General features: G+C 41.5%; 3 protein-coding genes across 8 annotated transcripts in view; all 3 read right to left on the bottom strand.

The window, feature by feature from the left end:
- The window catches only part of PXK (PX domain containing serine/threonine kinase like), a 35,369-nt gene extending 12,090 nt beyond the window's left edge, over positions 1–23,279 (bottom strand). For all 6 annotated transcript variants that reach the window (XM_032193867.1, XM_032193868.1, XM_032193870.1 and 3 more), the window contains exons 1-12: positions 23,079–23,279; positions 13,474–13,524; positions 12,750–12,797; positions 8,257–8,443; positions 6,229–6,306; positions 5,998–6,071; positions 5,026–5,100; positions 3,740–3,844; positions 3,490–3,591; positions 2,639–2,800; positions 1,347–1,464; positions 828–906 (exon numbers count right to left, since the gene is read on the bottom strand). In XM_032193867.1, coding sequence (XP_032049758.1) covers positions 828–906; positions 1,347–1,464; positions 2,639–2,800; positions 3,490–3,591; positions 3,740–3,844; positions 5,026–5,100; positions 5,998–6,071; positions 6,229–6,306; positions 8,257–8,443; positions 12,750–12,797; positions 13,474–13,524; positions 23,079–23,180 — 1,181 coding nt within the window. In that variant the 5' untranslated portion in view covers positions 23,181–23,279. The remainder of the gene's footprint in view (positions 1–827; positions 907–1,346; positions 1,465–2,638; positions 2,801–3,489; positions 3,592–3,739; positions 3,845–5,025; positions 5,101–5,997; positions 6,072–6,228; positions 6,307–8,256; positions 8,444–12,749; positions 12,798–13,473; positions 13,525–23,078) is intronic.
- A 1,844-nt stretch (positions 23,280–25,123) lies between these two features.
- HTD2 (hydroxyacyl-thioester dehydratase type 2) lies at positions 25,124–25,692 on the bottom strand. Its single transcript, XM_032194040.1, has one exon. The coding sequence runs from the start codon at positions 25,672–25,674 to the stop codon at positions 25,168–25,170; it is 507 nt and encodes a 168-aa protein (XP_032049931.1). The 5' UTR covers positions 25,675–25,692; the 3' UTR covers positions 25,124–25,167.
- On the bottom strand, positions 25,689–27,818 carry RPP14 (ribonuclease P/MRP subunit p14). Its single transcript, XM_032194041.1, has 5 exons — positions 27,727–27,818; positions 27,557–27,641; positions 27,031–27,107; positions 26,364–26,442; positions 25,689–25,759 (listed from the first exon to the last, which is right to left on the bottom strand). The coding sequence occupies exons 1-5, from the start codon at positions 27,810–27,812 to the stop codon at positions 25,703–25,705; spliced, it is 384 nt and encodes a 127-aa protein (XP_032049932.1). The 5' UTR covers positions 27,813–27,818; the 3' UTR covers positions 25,689–25,702.
- Positions 27,819–27,968: the final 150 nt, after the last annotated feature.

Genomic DNA, 27,968 nt, shown 5'->3' with positions numbered 1-27,968 from the left:
GAGATCAGACCCAGATTTAGATATGGGCAATCTGTCATTTATGAGGTCATGATTCTGGCACCTCATACTATCAAAAAGTGAGCCCACCAGGAACTGTGATTCTGTGCTCAGCACGCTGATGACACGTCACAGCGCAGAGCCTGCAGGCAACTTCCCCAGTACTGCTGTCTCCTAGCTGCAGGACAGGTGGCACTGCAGACAGGTACAGTCTCCAGCTCAGTCATGCACTGACACTTGCTGCATCCTATTCTCCTCCGTATCCACTTTTACATCTTCACTACATCACTAGGAGGACAGCCTGGAAGGAAATATTTTCTGTTTATGCTTCATTGAGTCCCTAACCCAGCCTTGCAAGAAACCAGCCTCTGCACAACGCTTTGACCCAGTCTAAATGTTTCTGCTGAGCAGAGCTAGAGATTTATTTTGCTAAGTCGTAAGTAAACTGATAGCTAAATCCACTGAAGTAGATCTAAAAGGGTCACACAAAAACATTCCTTATACTAAATGCCTTAAATGATCTGTACATGTTCTTAATCGCGCTTGCACTGCTTTAATAACTCAATCATTTGAAACCATAGCGCCATGCTAAGTAAAATGCACTCGTAACAGCTCCAGCACCCCGAGAGACAGAAATTTTAAATGAGCTCCTATCATATTCACAAGCGATGGGACTATGAAGTCCATCCGTTTTAAACCCTCACTTGGGATACACTACACATCCCTCAGAATGAGGAACAGATCTTCCAAATAAGGAATGAGCAAAAAGATTCTTCCTCCTTAATAATTAAAAATATTACTATGCATGGAACAAGTACATTAACACTTACGGCATCTGTAAGAGCCGTGAAACAGTTGGCATGCCATTCTTCATAGCTTCACAGGTCAGAATGGATTCCAACACAGACACTACCAAAGAAAAAATAAGTACAGACACATTTTTGCGCTACAGAATAGCAAACAATTTATAATGAAAGCCTGGCACTTCTGTGTTATGCTCCCCCACGTATTCCATCAACTAAGCAGTGATGAAGCTTTATGACACATGTTTTTTATTATAGTATTATTGTTACACATACAAACTTTTCAAGAATGTTAGACATGAGGCCAGGGGATCCAGACATCTAATCACTGCACACTGTTTTATCACTCATAAAAAAACAGTTTAAAAAAACATTTATATGCTATACATTTGAGGAAGAACACATTTGCTATTTTTTAAAATTCCTAAATAATTTCCTGTTACAGGCTACAGAAGTCTTAGGCTCCTATTTCACAACATTTCAGCTTCAGTAAAAGGTAAGGGTAGCCAGGAAGACAGACTGACATTGTCTTGAACGTATACTAACCAACAAACACGGATGGTGCAGGAGGGAAGCTGTCTACTGGAATTGTATCTGGGGGTCTTCCATATGTCATTTCATACAGTAAGTGCCCAAAGCAATGTACATCAATGCTTTCTAAAGTCTGTAGAGGAAAAAAAAAATTAAAAATGAAAAACACAACTTGCCAGAACTAATTGGTTTATCCACAACTGGTTTTAAAACATTCGGTAACACATTTGAGAAAAAAGGTGGCCTTGCATGAAAAGAGGAATCATTAAGTTCCCAACCACTGCCTAACCCTGCACAACTTTTACCTCAAATGAAATCTTACCATCTCAAGCAAAAGAAGTTACTTCTTTCTTTCAGCAAATGATAATGCAAACCAGAGCACATTATTGTCATGTTCCATAAAAATGCGTAAGAAACAATTTAATTTCATACATAGCAGATTAGAGAACCGTATGTTGATACAAATCACAGCTGAACACATTTTCCTAGCTACATCAAACAGGAAAGAGTAAGAGTCGTGACAATACAACCAGCTGCCACTTTGCTGTCTTTGTATCTACCTCCCTGTAGAAATACATACCAATAAAAGCTAGGAGAGCCTCCTTCACCCCTCCTTGGGCTTGTATAAGCTGTACATATGTGCAGCATAGTTCTGAGATTTTTGAATCATGTTTTATAGAGAAGTGGATTCTCTTACTGAAGGAGGCTTAGTGCTTTCATGGCACTAAAAGATTTGGACTAACCATGAACTTTTGATCATTTCTTGTGCTAAACACAGTAAAACTTGTTTAGCAAGGTCAGCAAGCAGCTGTCTCACGATGCTGTATGTAATTTATTACAATAAGCATTGCAAGGCAAGGCACTAGCTAAAAGACTGTATCACTACAACAGGGCAAATTAGGTTTAATATTTTGTAGGAAGATAGTATTTTCCTGTATAAGCCTGCAGTTAATAGACACCCTTCAAATAAATTTTAAAAAGTATCTTTAACAGCTTGATGTGTACAAGTATGAAAAGCGGTCTTAAAAACAAGGCTGCAGTTTACCTAAATTTGTGCCAGTGTGGCTGTCAAGAAAACGCTAACTTGCACTCCCCTTCTGCTCACTACAGTGTCTATAGTGTGCTGCAGCAAAGCTTCTGTGCAGCCACATTGAAAGCCAAAAAAAAAAAAAAAAAAAAAAAAAAGGATAAAAGGTGGTAGGGGAGGGTTGAGGGAGACATTTTTCATTCAAGTCAGTTCTCCACAAACACTAGTTGAGGATCAAGGGATGTGTAAGAGTCAGCTACATTGATTTTCTGAAACTTACATTAATTTTCCGAAACTGTGAAAAGTATGATCGATAAAATGATGGAAGTCCCAACAAGGAATTTTCTAGATCCAGTAACTTGCACGTGTCCCCATCCAACATTACATTGGCAGCGTGAAGATGGCCATAAGGAAATCCTTTCTCATGTAAGAATTTTAATACCTGAAAAAAAATCCAAGACAGAAGCACTGTCACAAGACTGTCTGATAATCTCAAGGTCTCAAATGCTCCAGTACTAAAGCAGACAAATAATAAACGAGGCCTCTAATTTAGAATGCCTGCTCAACTTGATCTTCTATCTGCATCACCTTTGGCTGATTATTCATTCCCATTTCACTGGTAACATTTCTCACAAAACAAACATTTGATGCTAATACTCAAAGCTGGCTTATGGACACCTTCCAGAGAGACGTGGAAACAAAGTCACAATTCTACAGAATGTTAAAGTTTTAAAATTTAAAAAAAAAATTAGTGACAACGATTTTGTGGTCCATATTCCGTAAGATATGAATTACTTCTTTCCCTTTTCTCCCCATGATACATAAACTACACTACCAACTCTCTCCCACCTCAGCTCCACATGTAACAGCTGCCTTTTTATTATTCTTTTTTTGTTTATTTTTTGTCAGAAGTGGCCTCACACATACATATCTAAATTCAAGTACCAGCAGTTAATCTCAATTTAAATTTAGCTTTGAAGACTGCTGCCAAGAAAAAAGCTTGCATACACAGAAGTTTGTCTATTTTTCTACTTAGTTGGTCTCAAAAAAAACAAACAAAAAAAAAAAAATCAAAACACTCAAACACCCACCAACACATAAAGGCTGGTAAAGAAAGCAAAAAAAAATTACCTCTAATATTTGTCTTCCATATGTTTTTATTTGCTGAAGTTCAAGACCTTGAATTTTTTTAGGATTGCAATACTTCTTCAGGAATGGGTCTTTTGGTTTTGCCTTTAAAAGAAGTATACGTATCAAGTAGCATGCCCAGAAAAGCCAGGAATTGTCTTAGTTTGCTTAGCAATACATTGTAAACAGTTTTAGAAAAGACTGTGGTCATTCCAACCATTCGAATTGGGGGAAGAGGGAGAGGAGACATTACCTTATAAATAAGGTCCTTTAGTGTCCCTTTTTCACTGAATGGTCTAATAACCAGTGCTGAAGATTCATTGGCAGTGGCAAAAGTGATTTTGTAAATATAGGGATGCTACCAAAAGAAGAAACTGTAGGTAAGTTTCAGATGACAGATTTTGTAATTAATTTTTGCTTGATTCACAAGAAACACAAGATCGGTCTGAATTGTATGTTTGAAGTAATAAATTGGATTCTGTCAGTGACATTTGCTCAAGTTATTCACTCTTACCCTGAAGCAAATGCAAAGAAAACTTCACAAGGACATTGCTCAATATCCACAATAAATCCAGAAAAATCCACTGTCCCCTTTGTTTTAAAAATTAAAAGACTGGGAGTTTAGACAAATGAAGAATCCACCCCAATTAACACTTAATACATTAGCCAAGCTAAAAAATTCATTCACAGTTTTATACAACTATGGCACACAAGGAAAGACAGCATTAATAATTGTCATAACAGCCCTACATCTTTAGAAATCTGTGTAACAACTTCCTGGAACGTTATGAAACCAAATGAGACAGCACATGTTGAAATAAATTACATGTGCAACACATACATCGACTGAAATTGCTAGTTAGGAAGAGACCCCTTGTTCAGATCTTATTTTATTATACTGGGTTTGGTCTGGTTTGGGGGTTAAAAGGCTCATTTTCAGCCTATTTTGGTATGTGCACTTCCAAGTTTCAGGACTACATGGACCCATTTGAAATACCATCCTTTTCAGCCAGTCCCTTTATTCGGACAGACGTCTACTGGATTTATAAGGTGTCAGTTTTATAATTTGGCATTACACAGGAGCTTACACTGTACAGCCTTCATCACGCCTCTAGTAAGACATTGCTGTCCCAAGTTCAAAGAAATAATGACTCATTCCACTGCCTTGTGCACTGCTGCCCAAGAATATCCCCAGTACACTGGATAGCAATGACACCTAGGCAGCACTACCCTAACAGCCTAAAAGTATTGAGAAGATGAAATAAAAGCTCGTGATCTCACAGTACTGTACCAGAAGAGAAAAATACAATTAGCTACAACTCTGAAACTTCTGTAAAAATCCTGCAGGTTTATTGTTTGCACTGAGAACATGTTAGCTCATATTGCACGGGGAATTTAATTAAAAGGTTTACACATCTTTAAATGAAAGGAAAATTACAAACTATTTCTAATAAGCTAGATGTACTTCTGCAAGATCAGCTTTTGCAAGCACTTTTTTTGTGCGCTGGCACAATTTAAAAGTCTTCAAGGAATACTCACAGAGCAGGAAGAAAGAAGTTTCACAGCATACTGTAAGTCTTTGTCAGACAAGTATTTATCAGGGCCTAGATCAGCCTAGAAATAAATAGGAAAAGAAAAGGCATCACAATATATGTTGCATTCCGTAAAAAAAAAAAATTATCTACATTCTGCTCTCACAAATTAAGACAGCTGCTCAAAGGTAAATTTTGGACAGCAAATTACACATAAAGAAGCAAACTTTAAAAGGCTGAATGAGTAAGGTCATGCTTTCACAATACAAAGCATCTGACCTTACAGTAAGCAAGCATTATTGCCTGCTTCCTCCTCCGTATCTGACCTCTATTACTACCACTGTATGAACTCTGCCAAACCCAAACTGAAGCACTGTGTAAACGGTGAACTAGTAAAGCATAACTCTCACCATTCTTTCCCTCCACCAAAACCAGCTCTCCCCTTCTTCTGCAGGTTTTAGCAACACCCACCCTCCAGTAAAGTCTCAGTAACAGCTGTGCTGATACAATTAAGAGGGCAACAGGTTTCAACACAGGAGCATAACTAAGTGTTTAGGAACAACAAACTATTTGGCATCCAAAAATGCCTGTGGCAAAGGAGCAATTTGTGCCTTTCTCACCTACTAGCTTGTCAAAACCACTAAACAACCTAGTAAAAATAACCCAATATTGAAAAAGAATCTCCTTGTTACTTTTGGTGAGCTATGTGACACTATGATCACCAGCTACTTACACCATTTCAACTAAAAAACAGTAAATGGGGGTGCAGGAGTGGGAACCTGGCACAGAAATTTTCAAATTGGACTTGCCACCAGAGGAAAGAAGCAGAACTTTCCACACCACACAACCAACTAAGGGCTCTCAAGATGCTTTCAAAGCCTGAGCTCTTGAATCTGTCACTAACACCAGGTAATTGATACAAACAAAACAAGGAAAGATAATTATTAAAGACTTGGGAATACTATAAAAGTATATATACCCAGCTTAACATTAGCCGTTCCTTTGGTTGATTCTTTATCTTCATTAAGAAATATTTCTTACGTATTCGCCAACCTACAAGAAAAGAGTCATCAGCAGGTTTAATTAAAACATTAGTAAATGACATTGCTTACAGGCAGCACAAGGTTTGTAAGCAAAGATGGTACTGTTATCTTAGGACAACCCACTGGAAAAAATAAGACAAGTTTTCAAGCATACATGTTCTTCTTACCTATATCTTTTAGTGGCTCCACCACTTCCCACTTTGGCTCTGATCGGAAGAACATTGAAACATGCTGTAAGGCAATTTCTGGAAAAAATAAATGTTTTTGAGAGACTATTTAATGTGATTTTTTGCACATATTAAGTAAAGTTCAATGCCAGAAGGAAGCCTGCAAGAATTAAGACTCAGTCAGCAAAATCACTTTAAAAGGAAATCAGATAAAAACACAGTTACAGGGCATTTGCATTTTTAACCTGAGAAGTCAAATCCACTGAGAAAACAGAGAAAGCGCTGCCTTCAGAAAACACAGCTTAGTGGGTTTGCCTTCTATTTCTACTAGATCTACATTTCCAAGCCTAAATGCAAGACTTTCCACAGCTGGAATACCCTACATTACATTAAAAAATGTTTTTGCCATGCCTGTAGAAGTGCTAACTTGTAAATCTCTTAATGTGCATCTACACCGTCATTTTTAACATGTAAATGCATCAGCTCTTTGTTTTGCTACATGTTATTCTGCCCTTTTCAGTGCAGGCAAAGGTATTTTTCTAGCTGTCATGATCCAACATGCATTTCTGAGACGGAAAACAAAAAACAAAACAAAAAAGCGACACCCTTCTGGTTACTGAATTCTCCCACAGCTGGGAATACAACTGGTGTATTCATGAAGCGATTTAAGGGGAAATCTCAGTGGGAAGTGGTGACAGCAGGGGCAGAAAGGGAACCATGCCAGCAAGGAGTTTTCTCTCACATGGCTTATCTTGGTTTAGAAACACAGCAAAAAGGTAAGGATGCACCATATCTCTCTGCAGCCTGTCCTCTCTCTAAAAATATGCTATGAAAAAGAGAGGTAACAATGCAATAAATATCAGCTCACTGCTCCAAGATTAAAAACAGACAAATTGATGGTGTCTCCAAAGACCATAGGCAACGATTTGATTGCTACTTACTTCTCTGCAACTTGCACAAAAATTATTTTGATGAAAGCATTCAGAATTAACACAGAAATCACAGTATCTCCTAAAGGATTTAAACTGTTTGCTCAGCATTAGCCAGACAAACTGCATCCTTAAAGAGTTACTAGTAATCTACATCTCCTCCACAGCTTAGCATAAACATCCGGGAAATGTTCTTTGCACTTTGAAGCTGAAGACAGAAAAATGTTACATAAAGGGAGAGCAAAAAGACAAGTGAAAAGGAAGCAGTAAGTTCCTGCTTGAGTAGGCTGGCTGTGCTTTTATGAAAACAAGCTTTGCATTTTGCAAAGAGTCTGTGGTGTGGGTTTTATCACGAAGGGGAAGTTTTTCAGTCTATCACACAAATTCTAACCATTTCCAGTGGATGAAGCCAGACAAATTCAAAGAAGAAACATTTAATAATGAAGAGAATCGATCACTGGGATACTGTTTTAAGGGATGCGTCCCTTTACCAATGGGGGGAACATGGCTTAATCAAGTCATGGAAAAAACATTGAACCTATCTCAAACAATGTGTTCTAGGAAGTGCCACAAGCCAAAGTGATAGTGGGAGCTAGACAAGATGATCACATTTATTTCCCTCAATTTGAAAAAATCTAAAGAAACATGATAAACTTAAGCTTCACTGTCCACAAGATCAGCTATTTTAGCAGACTACAGAACTGACAAGCTTAGCTCCACCTCACACCCTGGTAAACAAATAACTTGTAACCCCCAGCTCTCCCATTTATCACCAGTTGGGGAAAAAAAATAGATTTCGGTTTCTTTAGCACCCTCTCCAAGTTCATCTTATTTAGATCCTGGCCCTCAACACTCCTCTGTAGAATGATTCAAACATTTAGATTTGACAATCACAGCATCATTCATGTACAGACCTGGAGAAACATTATCATACCGTGCATGTGGTTATACACGAGAGTTTTGATAGCTTGTGTAGCTACACATAATAGTTTTACTTCCCCTGTAACATGCTTTAGTGTAAATCCTTGCCAGCATTAATGGAAGACATGCACACAAGCTAAAGAGAAGCCGAAATGCAGTTTTACAATTCCTCACTTACCAGTGTAGTTTACAGAATAGCTGTTTGGGTCCAAAAATTTTTTTACGAGTTCACAGTTAGACAGTATGTGATGGGAAGTAATTACATCGAGATAGGCCTGGAGTCCTTTCTGTCTTTCAGCAATGAATTCACGTTCCATATTTCCAATCAACTTTTTTGGAGGAAGAGGTAGACTTAGAGTTGAGATCTTAAAAAGAGAAGGAAAATTACTAACAGTGCTCTCAAAATGCCTCGGGGACGTAGACTAACAATCCAGAAAATAAAAGAGACTGAGCAGTGAGCTAACTACTATATAATTATTTCTATACTGTGTATATACAAGCTTTTATGGTTTTTAAGGTACTATTATCAGAGAGAGGTAGTCAGACAATAGCTTGCATCTCAGTGTGAAGAGATCCATAAACGGAATGACACTGAAGATGCAAGCTGATAGATTTTTGCTGGTGAGTCATGCATTTAAGATCACTACACAAAGCTTTCAGACACTAAATAGCTCCAGTTCTCAGCCAAATCCTTTGTACGACATACCTTTGCACACATACAGAAGCAGCACACAAAACAAAAACACCTTACCATTTTCTCCTGCTAGATTTATGCTTTATTAAAGAGATGCAGATCAATAACTTTCCTCTTTCCTCTACTGCTTTTATGGGTAATTTACAGCCCTTATTGTCAGTATTTTAAATTTGTAACTTCAGATATGGTGCAACTTTTCCACTTTCTTTTCTGAATTTGTTGCTATACGTTTTTTGAACTGCTGTGTATCTTTCAGCCTAGAAATAGCTGCAATCTACTGGCAGATATACAGTAGTTGTTTAATGTTGATGTGTGACCCAAAGCTTCAGATAAAATCTGGGAAATGCTTTAAAATAGGAAAATGAAAAATTATGCAGAAACCCAAAGCTTTATGTAAGTCAGATCAAAGAGATCATCTTCAGGAAACAAAACTAGGCTGCATACTGTTTATATTCAATTACATCATATGAATCGCCAGAATAAATTTTTCATGTTGTTAACACATCGCTGTCCTGCAGATCAAAGCATCTGCCTCAGCTATGCTGCATCTCCACAGGTGTTATCTTTAAGAAAGGCGTCTCGCAGGAATCAATTCCATTAAATGCAATAACCTCACTTCTAAGCCAAACAGGTCACCAAGGAGAAGACAGGGACTTCTGAGGGTTTGAACAATCCTTGTTTTAACTTGTGGAAAAATGGAAGGATTAGTTCAACAAACTGTGGCTGAGGTAGCAATCCCTCTCCTTTTCTTCTCCTTGAACACAGGAATTATTTCCCCCTGCCAAACCTTCTGGCTCTGGCTACACATCATAGGCTGAAAAAGAGCTATGGCTACATCTGAATTACAGAAGATGTTAATAAAAATCATTCTATCCACTGAGTTTTTATTAATGCTCTTTTACACCAAAAGGAAAAACAATAAAAATCCCCAAACAAAATAGCACTACTTACAACCTGCAATTCACCAAATCAGAACTTTTGGCATACCACTCTTACCCCAACAAAAGTTTCTAAATAAAAACAAAATGCATTTCTGACATGACTCACTTGAAAAGCATGTCAAACCACTGTCACCTTTACCTTCTTGACCTGACAGCTGGCTACCATCAGAGCAAAAAGGACTCTAGTTCAGACGCTTTCAAACCACTACTTCTTCTTTTGTTTCATTTCAGTCAACCACACATTTTCTATTTTCCGTCAGAAAGTGGCCTTCGTCCCCTGGCTTTTGTAGCTGTCTGCCAAAACCCATGGCACAGTGAGAACATTGCCTACCCCAAACACCACCTCACTGAGGTCCCGACCTGCCCAACACAGGCATACATCCCAGTGGCCCCAACTCAGACCCAAGGATGGGCTTTGCCTCAGAAGAACCTGGGAACCAACTTCCTTATCTTCGAACCGCAGCCTGCACAGGAATGTCTGCTCAAGAGCTGCAATAAAAGGCTTCACAGAAGCCAGATATCTTGCTGCAAATAACTACCAGCAGCTCATTTAAAAGAGCAGAAGAGCAGGCAATAATCTCCACACATCTCTGTCAAAGAAGCAAAGAGGAAGAAATGCAGGATGGCCTGCAAGGGGCTTTTCAATCTGGTATGTGGCTGGGGCTCGGGGAACCTGGCTTGAAGCTTTCTGATGCAGATCAAGGTTGCAGACATACACCTCTCCTTATTACCAAGCTGTCTGGTAGAGCTGCATCCCTTAGCCTAGGACATTCTTAAATTCTCAGTCCTTACTACTATTGCACAGGTAGCTTCAGATTAACAGTAGAAAAACTGCATTTCAACTCAGCTGCAGCTTTGTGTTCAAACTGAAGCACCCAAACCTACAGAGATTGAGCATGCCACAAGAACTGAAAGAACTTCGAGCTTTGCATGCAAAGGGACCCCAGCAGCATTTTTTTTCCAGTGACATTTTAGTTTTGAAGGAAAAGGATATATATATTTTTTTGTATTTTCTATTGCCCCTTTTTTTGGTGGTGGTTTGTTTGGTTGTAGGATTTTTTTGAGTGTTTATGTTTTATTAATTTCTACATACACAAGTGAAAGCTTAAAATGTTTAAAAACAGCTCACAGGACCTGAACATTGTGATGAAATATTGTTGCTTAAGAGTTCTGGATGGGAAGAACTGAGGAGTGCTGTATGTCTTAATGGATCAGAAAACCACAGCTCCAGCATCACAAAGAGCAATTTATAAAAAAAAGCTCAAGAACAAAACAGTTGGGGGAAGACAGTAATTTTAGCATGTTTCTCATCAGCTACTGTCTTGTGTCTCTCGAGCCCTGGCATACAAAACAAGGCTGGAGAATGGTATTTGTCAAAAGCAGAGCTGTGCAACCTTGATAGTGGCTTAAAGCTCACCTCTGCTGGGCTGAAGAATGACACGTCTGAGGGCGGCTCCCTACCAGAGTTATGGAGAAGAGCCTATCTCCAAACACAGATACATCTTTGCCCTTCCAGATGGTTGAAAGCAGAATAATCTAGGAGCTTGAGATTCAGGGAGCAAGCAGGAGTTTGCACTGATGAAGGCCAAATGTTAACGAACATGTCCTGTTAATTTAGCTTCCCTCTACATATCCTCCTATCCAAGTTAGAGGGTTACATCTCGACGATTCTGTTTGATCCTTTCTAATCACCCACCCAGGCCTAACCTGTCATCTCTAAATTTAAGGTCTAAAAAGGTCTGTTGCCTTTTCCACTAAAGCCGCCTCATTTGAAAGTTAAATGAGAAGACAACAAAGCTTTCTCATGCTTTAACACGTTCCCCATGGTTAAGAGGGACTTACAGTAGCTTAAAAAATAAAGTAAAATGAACTATCTTCTTTTTAAAGCCTCATCAAAATTGTTTCTCTGTGATCTCTATCAAAACTTGACAATGGTTGAGACTACAATGACTCCTGTGCACTACGTCGACCAGCACCATTTCATTTCCTTGTGTTCCCACAGGTGCCTATCTAATCTTCAATCTTGGATTTTGCTGGAGCAGGAGATACCTTTGTATTGCATTTATTCAGCACATCACACGAGAGGTTTCTGGGTCATGACAAAAGTTACTGTGTGCTACTGCATATTCAACAAAATAATTACACAACCCAACCACACTGCCTCTATTGAATTATGACTAATTTGCTCCCCCATCTACCTGCTAATCTGCTTCAAATTATTCCTGCCCTATCGGCGTGCACGATTCAACATCCTGACATGTTTTTGCTCAACGAGGCTCATCAAGCAAATAGCTGGTTTGATTGGGGGGGAGGAGGGGAGCGGAAGCTATATTAAGTTCCCAAATTCACACATTTAATGGGGGGAATTAGTCATAAAAATACACCCTCAAGTCACAGCAGTGCTTGCTTTTTGTCTTGCTTGCCTAGTACCATGGAAATCTCAAGTAACAAGTTTCGCTCCAGGAGTCACTGCTGCTTCCCCCCTTCTCCCAAACACGCTCCTATACCCTGCTTTTTCCCACACAAACTAAAAAGAAATAATTGTCCTAAAAAGCAAAAGAAAACACAGTAAGTCCTGTGTTTAAGTCAGGAACACTTTTCAGTGATACAGAAATCCATCACATGATAAGCAGCATCTGGAAGTGCTTTTAGACGAATATAAATAATGAGACACATAGCACTTCAATGCTGAATTTATAAGGTTGGTATGTGCCTTGGCTTTCCTCAAATCAAAGGAGGAACAAATAATAACACACAAAACCGGAAAAGTCACAGTACTGAAGGGAAAGATTCAGTATCTGCCAATCTCCACCATTTATATATAAATTGGTCCTCTTGATGCTAAAATTATAATTTTACAAGAAAAAAGCCTAAGAGTGAAAAAGTATACATTCAAGTTACATTTGAAATCACAGTTTCCCTTTATAGCAATGTGAATTTGTATTTTTTCTTCACTACAATACACAAAAATATCTCAAGATATTTTAAATATATACTTCTGACATTTTATATTTATATATCAAGGGTAAAAGTTACCTGCAAGCTATTATTAAGCAAGTCGAAGTCGCTGTATCGCCTCACAATCTGCAAAATATAAAGAAAAAGTTGAGGAAGCATATTACTTTTCTCATTATCATTTTACTGTTCAAAATCCCATTAGAGAGAAGTAATTCCCATTTGTAATTCTCTTCTTTTAGCCATTTTTGTACAAACGCATAACTACTGGATTTATGACATACTGCCAGAGCACAAGGAGTTTTTAAGGATATCTCAGCCAGAACAAAAATGCATTCCTGAATATTATCTTAAACAGCTTTCCAAAAAAAAGATTTATGAGCGAAGTTGCCTACAAACAATGCATTTTTGCCTTATTAGAAGCAGCAATTTTTCACGATCACCTTCATCACTACTTCTAGGTTTTACTGGCTGTGGATTAGCAAGGCTGTGATTTTAGCACTAGAGAAGGCAAACTGGCATTTGAAATTTAAAAATGACAGCCATACCAACACATGGTAATAACATGACAGGCATTTTTTCTGTTTTCCTGGAAAATTCACAATAGCAGCAGACAACTTGCCTTCTGTAGCTGGCAGTAACAGTGTTTTTCTCAGTTTTTGACCAAAGTATTCAAGCACTTTATGTTCTCAATTTACACCAACATTCCCCTCTCCAGCTCAAATTTAAGAAGCTAAGAAGAGAGAATTTTCAAGTTCTTCCTAAAAAGGCATCTTGGTTCCAGTACCAGAGTTTACAAAATTACCTGCCAACTGTTTTCTGCTGAAATTCCTCTCTGAACACGGATTATGTATTCCTAGTAAAAAGAAAAAGTTATTAGGAATGAGAACTAGTGAGCTGAATAAAGTTATTAGGCACTTCTCCAAACGTGACCACTACTACCCGATTAGGAAACATTCAGAAGCAGAAAATTCAGGTCAAGACTTCAAGCTTCAAGGTGAAGGTCCGAGCTAGGTTCGTTCAGACCATCACCAGCAGCTCACCCACTGCTCTGCAGAGTTAAAGATGAAAAGAGGTCCAAGAGCTTCCAGAATGAAGCACTATCAGTCAAGGAAAAGGTAAGAGCATACTCAGCAAACATTATCTCTACTGAGAACAGCTGAATTAACCTGTCCCCACCTCCAATATCTAACCAGTGCTCCCCAGGAATTACTGCCTCCACCATAACAGAGCAAAACGCCAATACACACCCAGAGCTGCCCAACCTCTGGTTATATTTACATGAAAAAGGTTTGGCATGTACTTGAGTAACTAGAACAGATCAGTTCCTCACCATGGTAATTCTTCATTTCTAATGCAAATTTAATTATAGAATCATTTAGGTTGGAAAAGACCTCTAAGATCATCAAGCCCAAGCGTTAATTTAAATTATCCTTTAGATTTTAAAGATCAATAATTCTCCCACCATGATTACACTCAGAAAGCACAATTCTTCTCAGTCTTCTCATTTCAAGCTTCAACCTACCTTTTGTAGACTAATACCTGGTCAATGCAGCAATTTAAATAATTACTTTAAGAACAGATACCAAGTATTTTGTGCACCTCTGCAGAAAAGACATACTTTGAGGAAGCAGTGATTTTGTTCATTTCTACTCTTTTGGAGCAGCTCTAAAAACACTTTGGGCATTTTGAGATCATATACAAGGCTTTCTAGGAAAAGGACTATATTTTCTGTTTAAAGATAGTCACCATATTGTTTAATTGGCAAGGGAATAAAATTAGCTGTAAGTATAGTGATAGGTGCTTCCTTTAACATTTGCATCTAATGAAAGTTCTATGAATGAAGCTTTTGTTAAAAAACAAACAAAGAAACAAGTCTTGTTACAGAGATCTGGCCACATAATGTACATTGAAAGACAAGAAAATGAAGAGCCAGAACGTTACGGTGCTGCTCGAGAGAAGGTGATGCTGAGCACTGAGTGTCAAGGAGCAAACAGAGCCAGAAGAGGTGGAAGAAGCCACCCAGCCACCTATGCTTTTACACTTTCCTCCCAAGTTGGAAGCTGCAGGCCAGGAGCACGTCCCACAGCCTTTTCAGCAAACCCATCTTCTCCGCTCTATTCAGCCATGGATGGCAGAACCGCACTCAGCTCACACGGCTTCATTCAGCCCGGTACTGACTTTCAAGAGCACCTGATAAAACTTTTCAGTTTCCAACACCACCCAATTGTGCTGAACAGCTTACATCAACAGGAGTCTCGCAGAAACAGAAAGGTCAGAACGGAGCCCTCCGGCCAAGGTTTCCTTCGGATATTAAAATTAATGATGCATTTCAAGTTATCACAAATAAACAATAATGAAATACATTTAAAGCAAAAGCATTTCCAGCACCTTAAGTTTACACGCTCAATTTGTCCATTCCATAACTATAACTGTACCTACAAATGTGGCACGTACCCGCATACCGCACAGATAACTCCATCAATTGGCTGTCTGATCCATGAGGTATTATAAATTCAGCTGCACAGTCAGAAATCCAGCACAGACATTTGTTATTAACCTCGTTCAGGTACAATGAAACGTCTTCTGGTTTTTGGGGAAGCTGCCTTCAGAACCACACAGAACTCACTCTTCTCTTTCAAATGAAATTAATTAAGAGCTTATACACTGAAGAACAAAAACGTCCCAGCGAACAAAGTGGAGCACATCAGAGAATCCCACCTTAGAATTAAACTTCCATTTAACACTTATCACCATGAAAGGGAAGTAGTATAAAGCAAGAATCAAGACTACTGCAGGCAAGAGCCCAAGGCAACACTCATCAGATGATGTTACCTTGCCTGTTCAGCCTCAGCTCACCCAGGATTTATTTACTGGAGTTTCCTTCTGAAGCACAATGCTGTTCAGGCAAGAAAGCTATTTCATTTTCTCAAATTCACACAAAATATCCTTTATCAGCAACAGCTATCAAATATCTGTGGCAACTTTGAACCTCGTATCCATGAGAACAAATTCAAGACTAGTAAGCATGAAAACCACAGTATTTGACATTATAATGAAGGTAATTTCCTGTAAAACAAGAAGCCCAAATCCTCAGCAATGGTAAGAAACCTCCACAGAGCTGATTCTAATTCAACCAGTTTAATAATATTTGGAAATTTTCTAACAGAAACCAATTAAGCAGACACATGGAAACGTAAATTCACAGCTAATGTGGCTTTTCCTATTTTGTGACTGTTACTGCATTTTGGGAAGTAGGAAGAGACTATTTCACTTGCAGCCAGAAAAATGCAGCAACTGCTTATTCAGCAAGTCTCAAAGGAACACTGGCTATTTCTCTGAAAAAAAAAAAAAAAAAAAAAAACACGTCAGGGATGATTCACCGTGTGCAGTCAGTCATTCATCTTTTCTAGTATTTTGAAAGCAGCAGAGTTATTGCCCAACCCCTTGGAGCACTCACTCGTTATCCAGCGATTAACCTTCGCTGTTGTACTCCAAGAAAACGCTCCCGGACAGGCAGAGCACACCAATTCATTAGACAACTGTCAAAGCATCATACTGCATACAACCACTCTGATCGATATGACAGTCGTCTCCTCTGCAGAGCATGGTGATAAACAACTCTCTCATTTCCTTCCTTCACCAGATCTCATTTTCGCAGGACGATTATGTTACAAAAACAGACTTGGGGCACAACTGTGTTTTCATGCAGACCATAGGGTTTTCCCATGCAGTTCTGGTCAGGTGTCCTAAAGCATTAATTGACCCCAGATTTTATGTCCCAGGATTCACAACCTAGAGCAAGAGAGCTCTGCAGACGTGGCTGTTAGTTTTGTCTGTGATAAAATGTCCCACCACGCTCCCATCAGCACCAAACTCACTGAAGAGTTGGCCACTTCAGCACTACATGGTAAAGACAGCTAATGACACAGCCTGATTTTAGCAGGACGGAGACCATGCCCATGCCCATAGGAAAGAAATTGAAGCTGTAAGGAAGACAGGCACACTCCGAACAAGTTCTGTTTGACTGCATAGAACAGGAAAACGTGACAGACGGGGCTCAGCTCTGATAGTTGCTAACCCTTTCTCACTCCCGCTGAAAATTTTCGGTATTTAAGACCAGGCTCAGTGAGGTCTAATTTAGCTACACTTTCCCGTGAGTCACACAGAAATCCCCATGTCTTTCACTCCTACACGAACGGCTTAGGATTGTTTCCAGGACTCAGTTTACCGAGCAACTTCAACAATGTCCCAACAGCTGCCGGACTGCACAGAAAGGTCTCAGCAGGCAGAAGAGGGATGGCCTCGTGCTGCCGATGCAGCCCCGGGGCAGCAAGCTCACCAGCATCCGCTGCACAAGGTCCACCACTGCTCCCAGGCCACCTCCTGCCCCTCAGGGGTCCCACGCGGGTCAGGCTTGTACGCCCGCTGCTTTTCCTCCCAGTACTGCTGAGCCAGTTCCTGCCACAAGCCCAGTGTTCCAGCAGCAGCCCGACACGTACACGTGGATGCGTGTATTTAAAGATGCCAAGCAAAGCAGTTTTACCTATGGGAGCGCTTCCAGGCTGCTCTCATTAGTCAAGAAAGAGGAAAACAGTGTTGGGAGCAGGGAAAGCTGTGTGACCCCAGCCTCACAGTCGTTTCCTAAAATCTTCTTCCTACCACTACAGAGAAATGGAGATTCCAAAAAAAAAAGTGTTTTCCAAACATCCACATGGCTCAGTGACTAACATGCTGCCCTTCTCCAATCTTTTGCCAACAGGAAGCCCACGATTACTGCCTGGCATTAACATTACCCTGATCTTACCCAAATCATTCTGCTTAACCACTTCCACACAGAGCCACTCTGAGGTGTTTTTTCCTCGCATTCCCCAAGATATACCTCAGCATTCCAGCCTTAGTTAAAAGGCCAGCATCAGCAGTTCAGAGCCTCACAGGTAATTTTGTCAGCATTCCTAGGTGCAAGTCACACTGCAAAGTATGTCAAAACACTTCACAATTGTTGTTTATTGGCCTTCCTAGTTATTAAAACAGAAAGCAGACAGAAGAAAAGGCTTTTGTGGAGACAAAATAGGAAACCAAGTGGTGCAATTAGAGATAAATATTAAAAAAAAAATGTAGAGAGTCTTTGGCCAATATTAGGTAATACATTTTGTTTTCTCAAGAAAATCGTCTCCAAATTTCTGGCTCAGGGTAGCCAGCCTATTTTACAGATTTCTGCTCTGCATCTGTTTAATCCAACAGGCTTGAAAAGCCAACCATTATAAAGATCCAGTCACCTTCAGGTCACATCAACTGCGAGTTTGAAAGGGCTTTATTTTATAAGCATTAAAGAGAGGAAAGCCTAATTAAGCATGAATACAATCCCTGCTTAAGAAGGCCGGATTGCAACTATTTCTAATAAGAAGCTCTTTTAAGTGTTTATTTAGAAAATCTCCCATGTGAAAAGCAGCAACAAAATCGGGAAAGCTGCTCAGCTCGGGCACCTCTTCACTCCAGGGCAGAGTCCGTATTTACAGTTGCACAAGCTGCTGCTGAGCCCATCTGGTGCAGGAGCAGCGCCGGCGGTGTTTACCTGCGTTTGAGCACACGTGAGTGGGCGCACTGCACGGCTCCAAGCGCACCGCACTGCTCTGTAGTAGTGACTAAGCCATCCAACAAGTGAAAGCTATGAAGTAGGACAACTGCAGGAAAAAAAAAAAAAAATAGGACAGGCGTTTACACGTAATGAAACGTACTGAACGAGAAAAGCTCTGGAGAGAGATGAAAGAAACGAGGGCATTTCAATACGCCGTACCACCCTGGCCTTCGTCAGAAAGGGGAAAATGTTCAGCATTTCTCAGGAAAGACTCAGTAGTCAATAAAAATACCTTAATTATACTGCAAGATTTTGTAGGAACCAATATTTTGCCTGCGGTCCTTGCAGGAGTTACGGATGCAATATAACTTGGTAAGTTCAGCACTGGAAACCATAAGGGTAGAATATCTAAAATATATAAAGTCCTGTGGAAGAGCCACATACCCAAAACATCAAACAAGAGCTCTAATAGCTCCCTGTCCAAAGCCACCTCTAAAAGTAATTTCATAATATCTTTTTTCAAAGTGAAGGCAACCTTATAGAGATTGAGCTCCTTATAAAGCAGATGTGCAAAGTCCTTTACAAGCTTTTAAAATATATTCAAAAGTTCTAGAAACATATGGCTCCATTTTTCGTAGCACAGAAAAGCATATAGGAAATAATGTAGGAAAAAATATAAGTGCTTTTTTCAACACGTTTTTTTTAAAGCTAAAAGCTATGAGTGTCAACATTCATCATCGCTTAAGGAAAATTAAAAATTCTGAAAGTATGTTACAAGAGGGATTTATTTCAGCTGTTCATTTCCAAATGCCTTTCAGACAAGGATGTACTGTAGCAAAATTGGCTGTTTCACTACTTCAATTTCAACATGAAATGCATGAAAAAGGAAAATTGCTTTGGAAGAGAATTAAGGAATGTTCAGAAGTACGTGTATTACTCACTAGTGGTTTTACTACTTTGAAGTGCTCTAAGACTTGTATGTACACATTTGCGGTTCATAATACAGCGTATGTCTAGGTTTTAGTGGAAGAACGCAGCATCCTATTTTAAGACTTACACAGAAAGCCACTTTTAAACAGTGAACACACAGAGGAAAGACTGCACTACAAAGCAATTTCAACATTGAACAAGTATTAAAGCTGTAGTGCTGCGGATGCCTCTGTTGTCAGGGCACAACATTCAGCATTTAGATGAGACACTTGAAATGGTTTCATACAGCGGATGTAATTCCACTCCTAAAGACAACAAATGCAGCAGCAACAAAACAACTTCATTTTCTGCAAAATGGCTGGTACACAGACCTACCGAGAGCACTGAACCGTGCCTGTGAGGTGCCCAACACGCTCCTGGAAGTTGTACAGCTATCCTCGTGTCTTATGCAGTGCTAGTGATGTGATTAAAGCACAGAGAAGGAGATGCAATGAAGCTGACGGGGGTCTGCCTATGTAATTTCAAATCTATTTAGTGAGATACCATTGGAATGTGTTTGCAATATAAATTTATTTGGCTTTCAAAATGAAATGTACTCTATAAACACTGCACTATACAATTATTCGCATGTAAGCGCACATTCCAACAAAAGTCAGAATGCTTGTAACACGTGTAACCAGGAAAACAACTTTTGTAGAAAAGAAAAGGCATCACTTTCATTTTCAGTTATCACCTGAAATAAACATGCAGAAAGAAACACTCTGCTGACAATATCTTTGTTGCAACACAAAGGCACGGAGATTACACACCAGCTCAGATATACTAACTCAAGTAAGAGCTTCTCAGCTCTTCTCACTTGGAAAAAAAAAAAACATAAAGAGCTTGTGAGCAAACCAGAAATGTTTGCAGCTGCTTTCCTAAAAATCTAGAAACAAAACATACCAGGGGATCTGCATGCTCTTACTAAGCAAAAAGTACAAATCTCTAAAAGAGTATTTTGAATACTGGCTTTGTCCCTTCTTAGGTTTCTGGGGAGTTCAGGTACTATGTAGTAGTTTCAGGTTTGGTTTCCAGTTTTATTTTTTACTTTCACCTTCATTGCCGGGAAACAGAAACTCAATTTCTGCCAAGTACAGCCCCTCAGTTATTCCGTTTACATTCACCCCGTCTGTTGTATTGAATCTCAACAGAAACTGCTTAGAACAATAGGCCAGCAAACTATTCATTTGACACAAGCTTTGGTCTTCTGGGTGGTATTTCACCACGTCTATGGAGCTTTTCCTGAAATTCTTTGCCTTTTCCTCAGCTGGTTATTCAGAAAACTGGCTGCTTTCAACACCTGTAGAGAGTTTACTGTGACAAACGAACTAGTAATAATGTAAAGGTGCATCTAATCTGGGCCTACATCATCGTCATGTGAATGCTTTTATAAGCAGTGATATATAGGAAAAAATCATAAATGCAAACTTCAAGCAATTCTTTCAGCATTAAGAAGGATTATAAAATTTTAATACATACTGCTGACAAAAGAATATGAAACGTATTCCTGGATGCCCTTGTATTTCAGCTTTAGAACAGGTCTGGCATATGAAGACCTAGTTTTCCAAACATTCATTTGGGATGAAGAACTGTATAGATCTATGCCTTGTTAAGAAATCACTTGGAGGCGGGGTGAGGGACAACCCCAAAAAGCACTGAGATAAAGACAACCTACTTCCTTGCAACTATAACATAATAAAATGTAATATAGTTCTAATGCCCCACAGAAAAACTTCAACATATACCCCCTATTTCTTAGAAAGGATTCATTTATACACCACTTCAAACACAAGGATCTACTTCCATGACTTATTTAAACCAGGCAAGTTCAAATCGTGGACAGCATTGCCCACTAATAAACAAATTATTCAGATACCAGGGACATAGGATGAAATGTCCAAAATGACAAAATACTCCACTTACATCAAATGAGAAACCAAGTCTCTGTTATGGCTTCCTGTATTTTGTTATCCCACACTGTCTCTATGCAAGCCATCTGTGCTACAGACACTTCAAACCATCTTTCAACTATCAACAGGGCTTCTGCAGTAAAACAAACAATTACTAATAGATGTATCGTAGAGACAGATTTTAAATCAAAAGGCACAGTGCTTCAGCATTCTGTTATTAACAAAAGATCAGAACGAATCAGTAGAGATTTTTTTCTGAACATCCATTAGTAACAGAATACAGGGATGAAAGGCGGGGGGTGGAGGCAACATTTGCTACCAAACTCACCCAGACAAGGCAACACACACAGAGTCTGGATTGAAAATCTACTTCCAAGTACTCATTCTAAAAGAATTTCGTGCCTTTTTTTTTTTTTTTTCCTAACCAGAGTCACGCAAACCAAAAGAACATGAAAAGCTACTGTCATTTGCACTCGTGAAGCAGCGTAATAAGCCACAACACAAACCAAGTTAACGATGAGGCTGTAATACAGGCTGCTAACTGGGGAATATCAGATGTTACGCAGCTTCTCGCACATCTTGGCACATATGCCCCTCAGCCACTGAAACAGGTAAAAAGTCTTAGGCTTGCCAAAGAATAAACCCGATCGGTTTTATTTATAATAGGGGTTACAACAATCGAGAGCCGCGGCCCACTAGATTCACAAGATGTTCTAGAAGATATTTCAAATGTGATTTCTGTTCAGAGGAAGACTGGGATATGAGTAAGTGTGAGATCTTCATGTACAAGAGAGCCCCCCCACACTGCAATACTTCCCGAGTGCAGACTGCTTATAGGAAAGCTATTTAATAAAACAATCTTCAGATTAGTTATATACCCCATGGTGAATCTACAATTATTGTCATTCAGGTCGAGAACATTTAAGAGCAATCACCAGCTCCAAGGAACCAGTAAAAGGATCAACAAGGCAGGAATGCTGTGCAAGGGGCAGGAGGAACACCCTCTCTCCACCTAAAACCAGCTTCCTACCGGTGTACCTGCTGCCGTAGTGCCCCTGGCCTCCTTCTTAGCCCGGCATCCCCGCTCTGAGCTAAAGGCAGGGCTCAGAAGTGCCAGCCCGCTCTCTCTCTGATTCTCTATCGCAGTACTGCTTGCTCACACTGTAACTAAGCCCAGTCTTTAAGGTGGAAAAATAACTGCAAACAGGAGGTTATGAAATTTTGATTATTACTGCAAGCTCAAAGACGGTACAATTCTCATGAAGGTGGCATGCGTGTGTACCGCACATCCCAGAATTAACCTGTGACACAAAGTCACAAGAGGGCTGGTTCTGCTGGCTCCCTGTGACACAGAGCACAAGCTTTGGGGACACCCCTGCAGCTCGGCAGCCCCACTACAGCGGCACCGAGCAAAAGTAACTTCATCTTGGCTACTGAGATGGGGCAGCGAGCACCCATCTCTGCTCCAAACGTGGTGATGGATCCCACGGCAAGCAGAAATTACGGACACTTATTTAATCAGTCCCACGGGGCGAGGCCTCTCTCAGGGCAGATGTGACCCCGAGGCAACACGAAGCCCACCGCCAGTGGACCCATTTCACAGAAGGGACAGGCAGGGCAAGCAGCAGCAGCACCAGCAGCCCCCTACCCCACAGCCCCACCGGAGGGGCTCCCCGGGGGGCCGCCCCCTCACTCCCCGCTGTCCCAGGGCCCCCTCTCGACCTCCCCACACCCCCCAGACCCGCCGGGCCCCCCCCATCTCCCCGCTCCCTGCCCACCCCGGGCTGCCCCCGACCCCTCCGGGCCTGCTGCCGGGGACCCGCCCGGCTCGGCCCCAGCTCCCCCCGCTCCCTCTCGGCGCTCACCCCCGGTTCTCCCGGTGCCTCTCCGGTTCCCCCCTCGGCTCCCCGCTTCCCTCCCGCCTCCCCCGCGGCCCTGCCGGCCGCCGCTCACCGTGTGGGAGTGCAGGCTCTGGCTCGCCTCGATCTGCGCTGTCAGCGGCACCGTGTCGTCCAGCAGCACCTTGCCGGCCGGCGGCTTCTCCATGAAAGCCATGCCGCGGAGGGCAGCGGGGGACCCGGCGGCGTCTCCACCACCGCCGCCGCCGCCGCCGCCAACCTGCTCCCCTTCCCGGCCAGCTCCCGGCGCTGTCAACACGGCAGCTCCGCGCCGCCCCGCCGGGCCTTAGCGCCGCCGCCCGCCCGCCCTGGGGCCGCCCGGCCGCCAGGGGGAGCCGCCATGGCCCGCCGCGGCACGCAGCCATGGCGCTCCTCCCCCGGCACGCTGAGGGGGCTGCCCGCTGAGGGAGCCCCTCCACAGCTCGGAAGGATTCGGTATCGGCTGCAGGGTTCATTTGCAAAATCACAGAATCACAGAATTTGTGACAAAAATGTGACTGGGAAATGCGGTCAATGTGAATAGCACAGCTTAACTTTCCTTGTAGCACCATCCCAAATGTATTTCAATAGCATGTAGGGAACCTGCTGCCCCTTTTGGCTTTTTACGCTGCATGCAGAAATTAACCTCACTTCAAATGTTGTAAGTATTACGGAGAGTATGTAAGAGTACATGAGCTAGGAGTAATATGTAAGAGTACAGAGCTAGGGTTTGTCGCACGCTTCGAACAGTTGGCACAAACAGCCTCAATCTCCCCTCTGCAGCTCCACGCTGACAGGAAAATGGCTGTGTGTGGTGATGAAGCAGTTAAATCGCAGCCTGGAACAGCGAGCTTGTTTGACTCTTCCCAAACTTCTCCTTCTGCCGTTACCCTGGAGGTCAGATACAGATTTAATTATTGCCTCAATCTCCCGCCTACTGTCTCACCCCCAGATTTGATTCATTCTGGTAATAGGCATTAACTTCACAACTCGAGAAGTAGATGAACAAAAATGAGTGAGAAGTACATGCCTGATTTGAAGCAGTGCTTTGTACAGCAAAAATGTTATCAGGCAGTGACCTGAGGCAGAAGAAAAAGCAGCAGGAAGTGAATCAACTCACAGACAAAAGATAAGGAAAGCCCTAAGTAGTGGTTCCTTGTTATGAACAGGCCAAGCCCTGTGCTTTGAGAACAGCAACAAAATTTTAGTCAGCCTGAATGTTACAACCACTGTCACTTGCAGCTGCCCCTCCCTATGATCCAGCCTCATTTAACACCTGAGGTTTGTTGTTGCATTAAGGTTGTATTTGACATCACACCTAGACAGTATAGCTGTTTTACCAGTAGCCTTCATCACGCTGTTTGAGGACAAACTTTCTTTTCATAGCAAACAACTTTTGAGGTTATTTGTATCAATGCAGAATGCACTGCTGCAGAGAAAACGAGGGGGTAATGTGCAGCCAGAAAATGAGTCACCAACTGAAAAGAGCCTGTACGTTTACTACCATGGTCATCATCATTCCTCATAAAGTATTTCAAGCGCTGCATCTTTAAGTTTTATCAGAAAGATTATGTTGTTTATATTACGGCTGGCTACTGCTAATTTGCTGAGCCAAAGGCTTTATTAGTTAATGCATTGCAAAAGAGCACTGCAATGTCAGCTAGAGGTTCAACGCAGATTACATGAAGCAATCTTGCAGTACATGTGTATCAGCACCTCCACCTGTCTGTTTTGCTTGTTAAAAGCACAGAACTGTCCCTTCTTACCTGTGTTTGTTACCAATATAACTATTTTGTAAAATAGTTTTAATGTGTTTTAACTGGGCTAATATGAAGTGCAGCCTTGATGAAAGGAATAGCCTCAACATAAGCTCCATCAATCTAGACCTTCCACTGTAGCATTGCAATGGCTTATCTAAAAGTGCCACATCTGTAAGGCAGAAGTGCCTAGTTCCACTGGTTTCCGTGTGATAGTACACAGAAAAATTAAAAGCTGTAAGTCTCTTAATGCAGTTACCACCAGAATTGAGGTTCTGTATAGTCTTTGGAAGATTCTGAAGGTTTTCTGTTGCAAATGTACTGGATTACGAGATGTCATGTAAACAGACAGTCAAAACCAAGCATGTATTTTTGCCTTTACTGTGAAGTAGCATAAGATCAACAGCTCTAACTTTCTGACACCATGACTTTCACCATCCCTTCCATAACAGTCTTTTCACTTTCTTTGACTTTACACGATACTGAAATGTGTGCAACAGAGCTCTTCAGTCGTTTAACTTCCGCTGCAGCTGTGACTTCTTCTCCAATATACAAAGGAGCTGGAAATCGGATCTCCTGAGAAAGAAATACACAACCTTGACCGGGCATTTTAGTACCCAGAACTGCAGATATAAGTCCATTGATCAAAACTCCATGTACAATAGTTCTCCCAAACCTAGATTTCTTTGCAAAATCTTCATCTAAATGCAGAGGGTTTGTGTCACCTGTTAAATCAGAAAAAGTAACAACATCGTTCTGTGTAAAAGCTTTAGTAAGTTCAGCTTTGTCTCCAACTTTTACATGTAAACTCTGAAGTAAGGAACATCCAAGCAGAGAGCTTGTAACTGCCAGCTTTGTCAAGGCTCTTTGTCGGAGATCCCCTCTAGAAATTCCACGCCTGCAGAGCAGCAGCATCTTCTTATGATCAAACCAACAACTGCATTCAGTCCAAGACTAGTTCTCTACTGTTCCCAGATAATGCAAGAAGAAATGGAGATGTCTAGTTTGGGGGGGGGAAAAAAAAAAAAAAGCATTAAAAAAAAATCAAATGCACTCATAATTGAAAAAACTGAACATTTCCCTTTTAAATAAAAGATTTTAAAGTTAGAGCTATGACTAAACAGAATTTTGGTTAGTCATGGCTTCAGAGACTAAGAATTCTTGGAACTTGTTTTATTAAGCAGTATCCTCAGGAAAAAAAAAAAAAAAAAGCTCTGGAGGTGCACATTTATGCACACATTTAAAAATGAAGTGAGTCAACATTAACTATTGAAAAGGGTAGAAATGGGGTAAGGAAGTAAAGGATTGGGCCAAGATGTGGGCGAAGAACAACATTTTCCAGAAATTATTTTTTCGCAGATATATTAATATCAACCTTTCTCATTGGAATGAAGCCATGAAGTGATGAGACAGCTGCTACTGTCAGATTTTACAAAATTCAGTGTAGGAAAACAATTGCTTAAACACAGGCCTATAGACCTGCACTGAAAAGCATTTCACTCCCAAATCAAGATGTTCTTGCAAGTAGGCCACCTGTCCGCGTGCTCAACTAGCCAGGCGATCACACAGCAAGAGCTGACATTTGGGGAAGCCATCCAGCCTACCTGCAGCACTCGAAAGGCACACCTTCTGTTCTGGTAGAAGCCCAGCAACGTTAGAGCACTCCACAGCTTGACAAAGCCACTAAATGAAAGTAATACAAACGATTTATTAATAAAATTTGTTTTTCTGTTTTCCTGCAGCATAAACATCTTAAAGAGTATGTTACATAAAGAGTAATGAAACCTTAAAAGAGTTTAACAGCAGGTAATTCCATCAATGAGTGCTAGTAGCAACACTGTGCCATAAAGGGTTATTGTAATGACTGCAATATAGCAGATGCTTACTGTTACCTTGTCAAACTCACTTTACTGGCCCTGTTTTTAAGTTCCTTCTGGGCCTTTAAGCACCTTCTTCCCCTAAATCACTCACAGCTGTCTTCATTTAAATCTGGCAACCATTCACATCTTTACCATAGAAAGATACTTAATGCCACTTATTTCAGTAGTGCTTAGTTCCTACCAGACCATTCTGTTTTAAAGCAGGAATCATACGTGGATACATCTGGCTTTAAAGTCTTAGTGAATTTTAACTTATTTTCTGCATGCTCCGTGCAGGTAGCTGCAAGTTAGCCTTAACTCTTCAGAGACCACTCGCAGACCGAGAGCTCTGCTTTTTTAGTGAAAAATATTTTCATGACTGTATCTAAAGTGTGTACACACTGCACCTTACCTGCTAACAACTCTTAATATTGCAGAGAGAGTTTTCTCCTCATATGTTAAGACATCAACAGGCAAAGCTGCTCCAACCTACATAAAGATAAGTTGTTAGGTATCATTGTATGCTCTTACAGCGGTTTATAACCAAGAGATTTCACTGTCAGCACATGCCTTTGGGAAAGTTATGCTCAAATCCCACAAGAATTTCAGCTACACCACCCCTCGCTCCCTGCAGCACCGCTCTGACAGAAGCCAGTTGGGTTCCACAACACAGCTGCGGGCCCCAAACACAGCCTGCCTCATCTGAAGCCACCCAGCAACCACAAAAAGAGGGCGGGTGTAGTACTTAGGACTCCCCCACCCACACTGTTCCCTTCCCCTACTCCTCCTCACGAAGCCCCCCGAGCACAACCCTCCCCGTGCCGACTTCCAGGGCCGGGCAGGCCGGAGCTGTAGGACAAAGGCACAACCCTAGAAGCACGGGGAGCAGGGGTAGGACCTTCTCCCAGCACCAGCCACCCCGTCCCGTCCCCTCGCACCTCTCCGTGCAGCTCCTTCAGCGCCGCCACCACCAGCTGCTTCAGCTGCGCGGCGTTGGGCCGTGCCCCGCCGTCGGGCAGCTCCCTGCGGGGAAGCAGAGCAGAGGGCCGGTTAGAGGGGAGCGCAGGGGGGACGGGGAGGGATGGGAGGCGGGGAAGGGGCCACGCACAGGCGGACACGCAGGTAGTGGTGCCCCGCCGCGCTCCTCAGCACCCGCCGCTCGAAGGTGGCCGGCGGCGGCTCCGCTCTCGCCATGCGCCCCGTCATGGCGGCGCCCGCCCGCCCCTACGGCGGCCCCGCGGAGCCAAGGCCGTCGCCATGGCGACGAGGCGGGCTGAGGCAACGGGGAGGCACAGAATCATGGTTTTGAAGTGTTTTCTAACTTTTATCTGATTCAACCGTCCCACTGCC

Source organism: Aythya fuligula, chromosome 10, assembly GCF_009819795.1.
Source record: "Aythya fuligula isolate bAytFul2 chromosome 10, bAytFul2.pri, whole genome shotgun sequence".
In the NCBI taxonomy this organism is placed as follows: Eukaryota; Metazoa; Chordata; class Aves; order Anseriformes; family Anatidae; genus Aythya; species Aythya fuligula.
This window is presented reverse-complemented; position numbering and strand designations above follow the sequence as displayed.

Coding starts and splice junctions, on each gene's coding strand:
- HTD2 (XM_032194040.1), bottom strand. CDS start 25,674: ATGCTGCTGCTCTGCAGGCGTGGAATTTCTAGAGGGGATCTCCGACAA.
- RPP14 (XM_032194041.1), bottom strand. CDS start 27,812: ATGGCGAGAGCGGAGCCGCCGCCGGCCACCTTCGAGCGGCGGGTGCTG. Junction 26,443..27,030: donor ATATTAAGAGTTGTTAGCAG/GTAAGGTGCAGT, acceptor ACTTTCATTTAG/TGGCTTTGTCAAGCTGTGGA. Junction 25,760..26,363: donor GTGCCTTTCGAGTGCTGCAG/GTAGGCTGGATG, acceptor CCCCCAAACTAG/ACATCTCCATTTCTTCTTGC.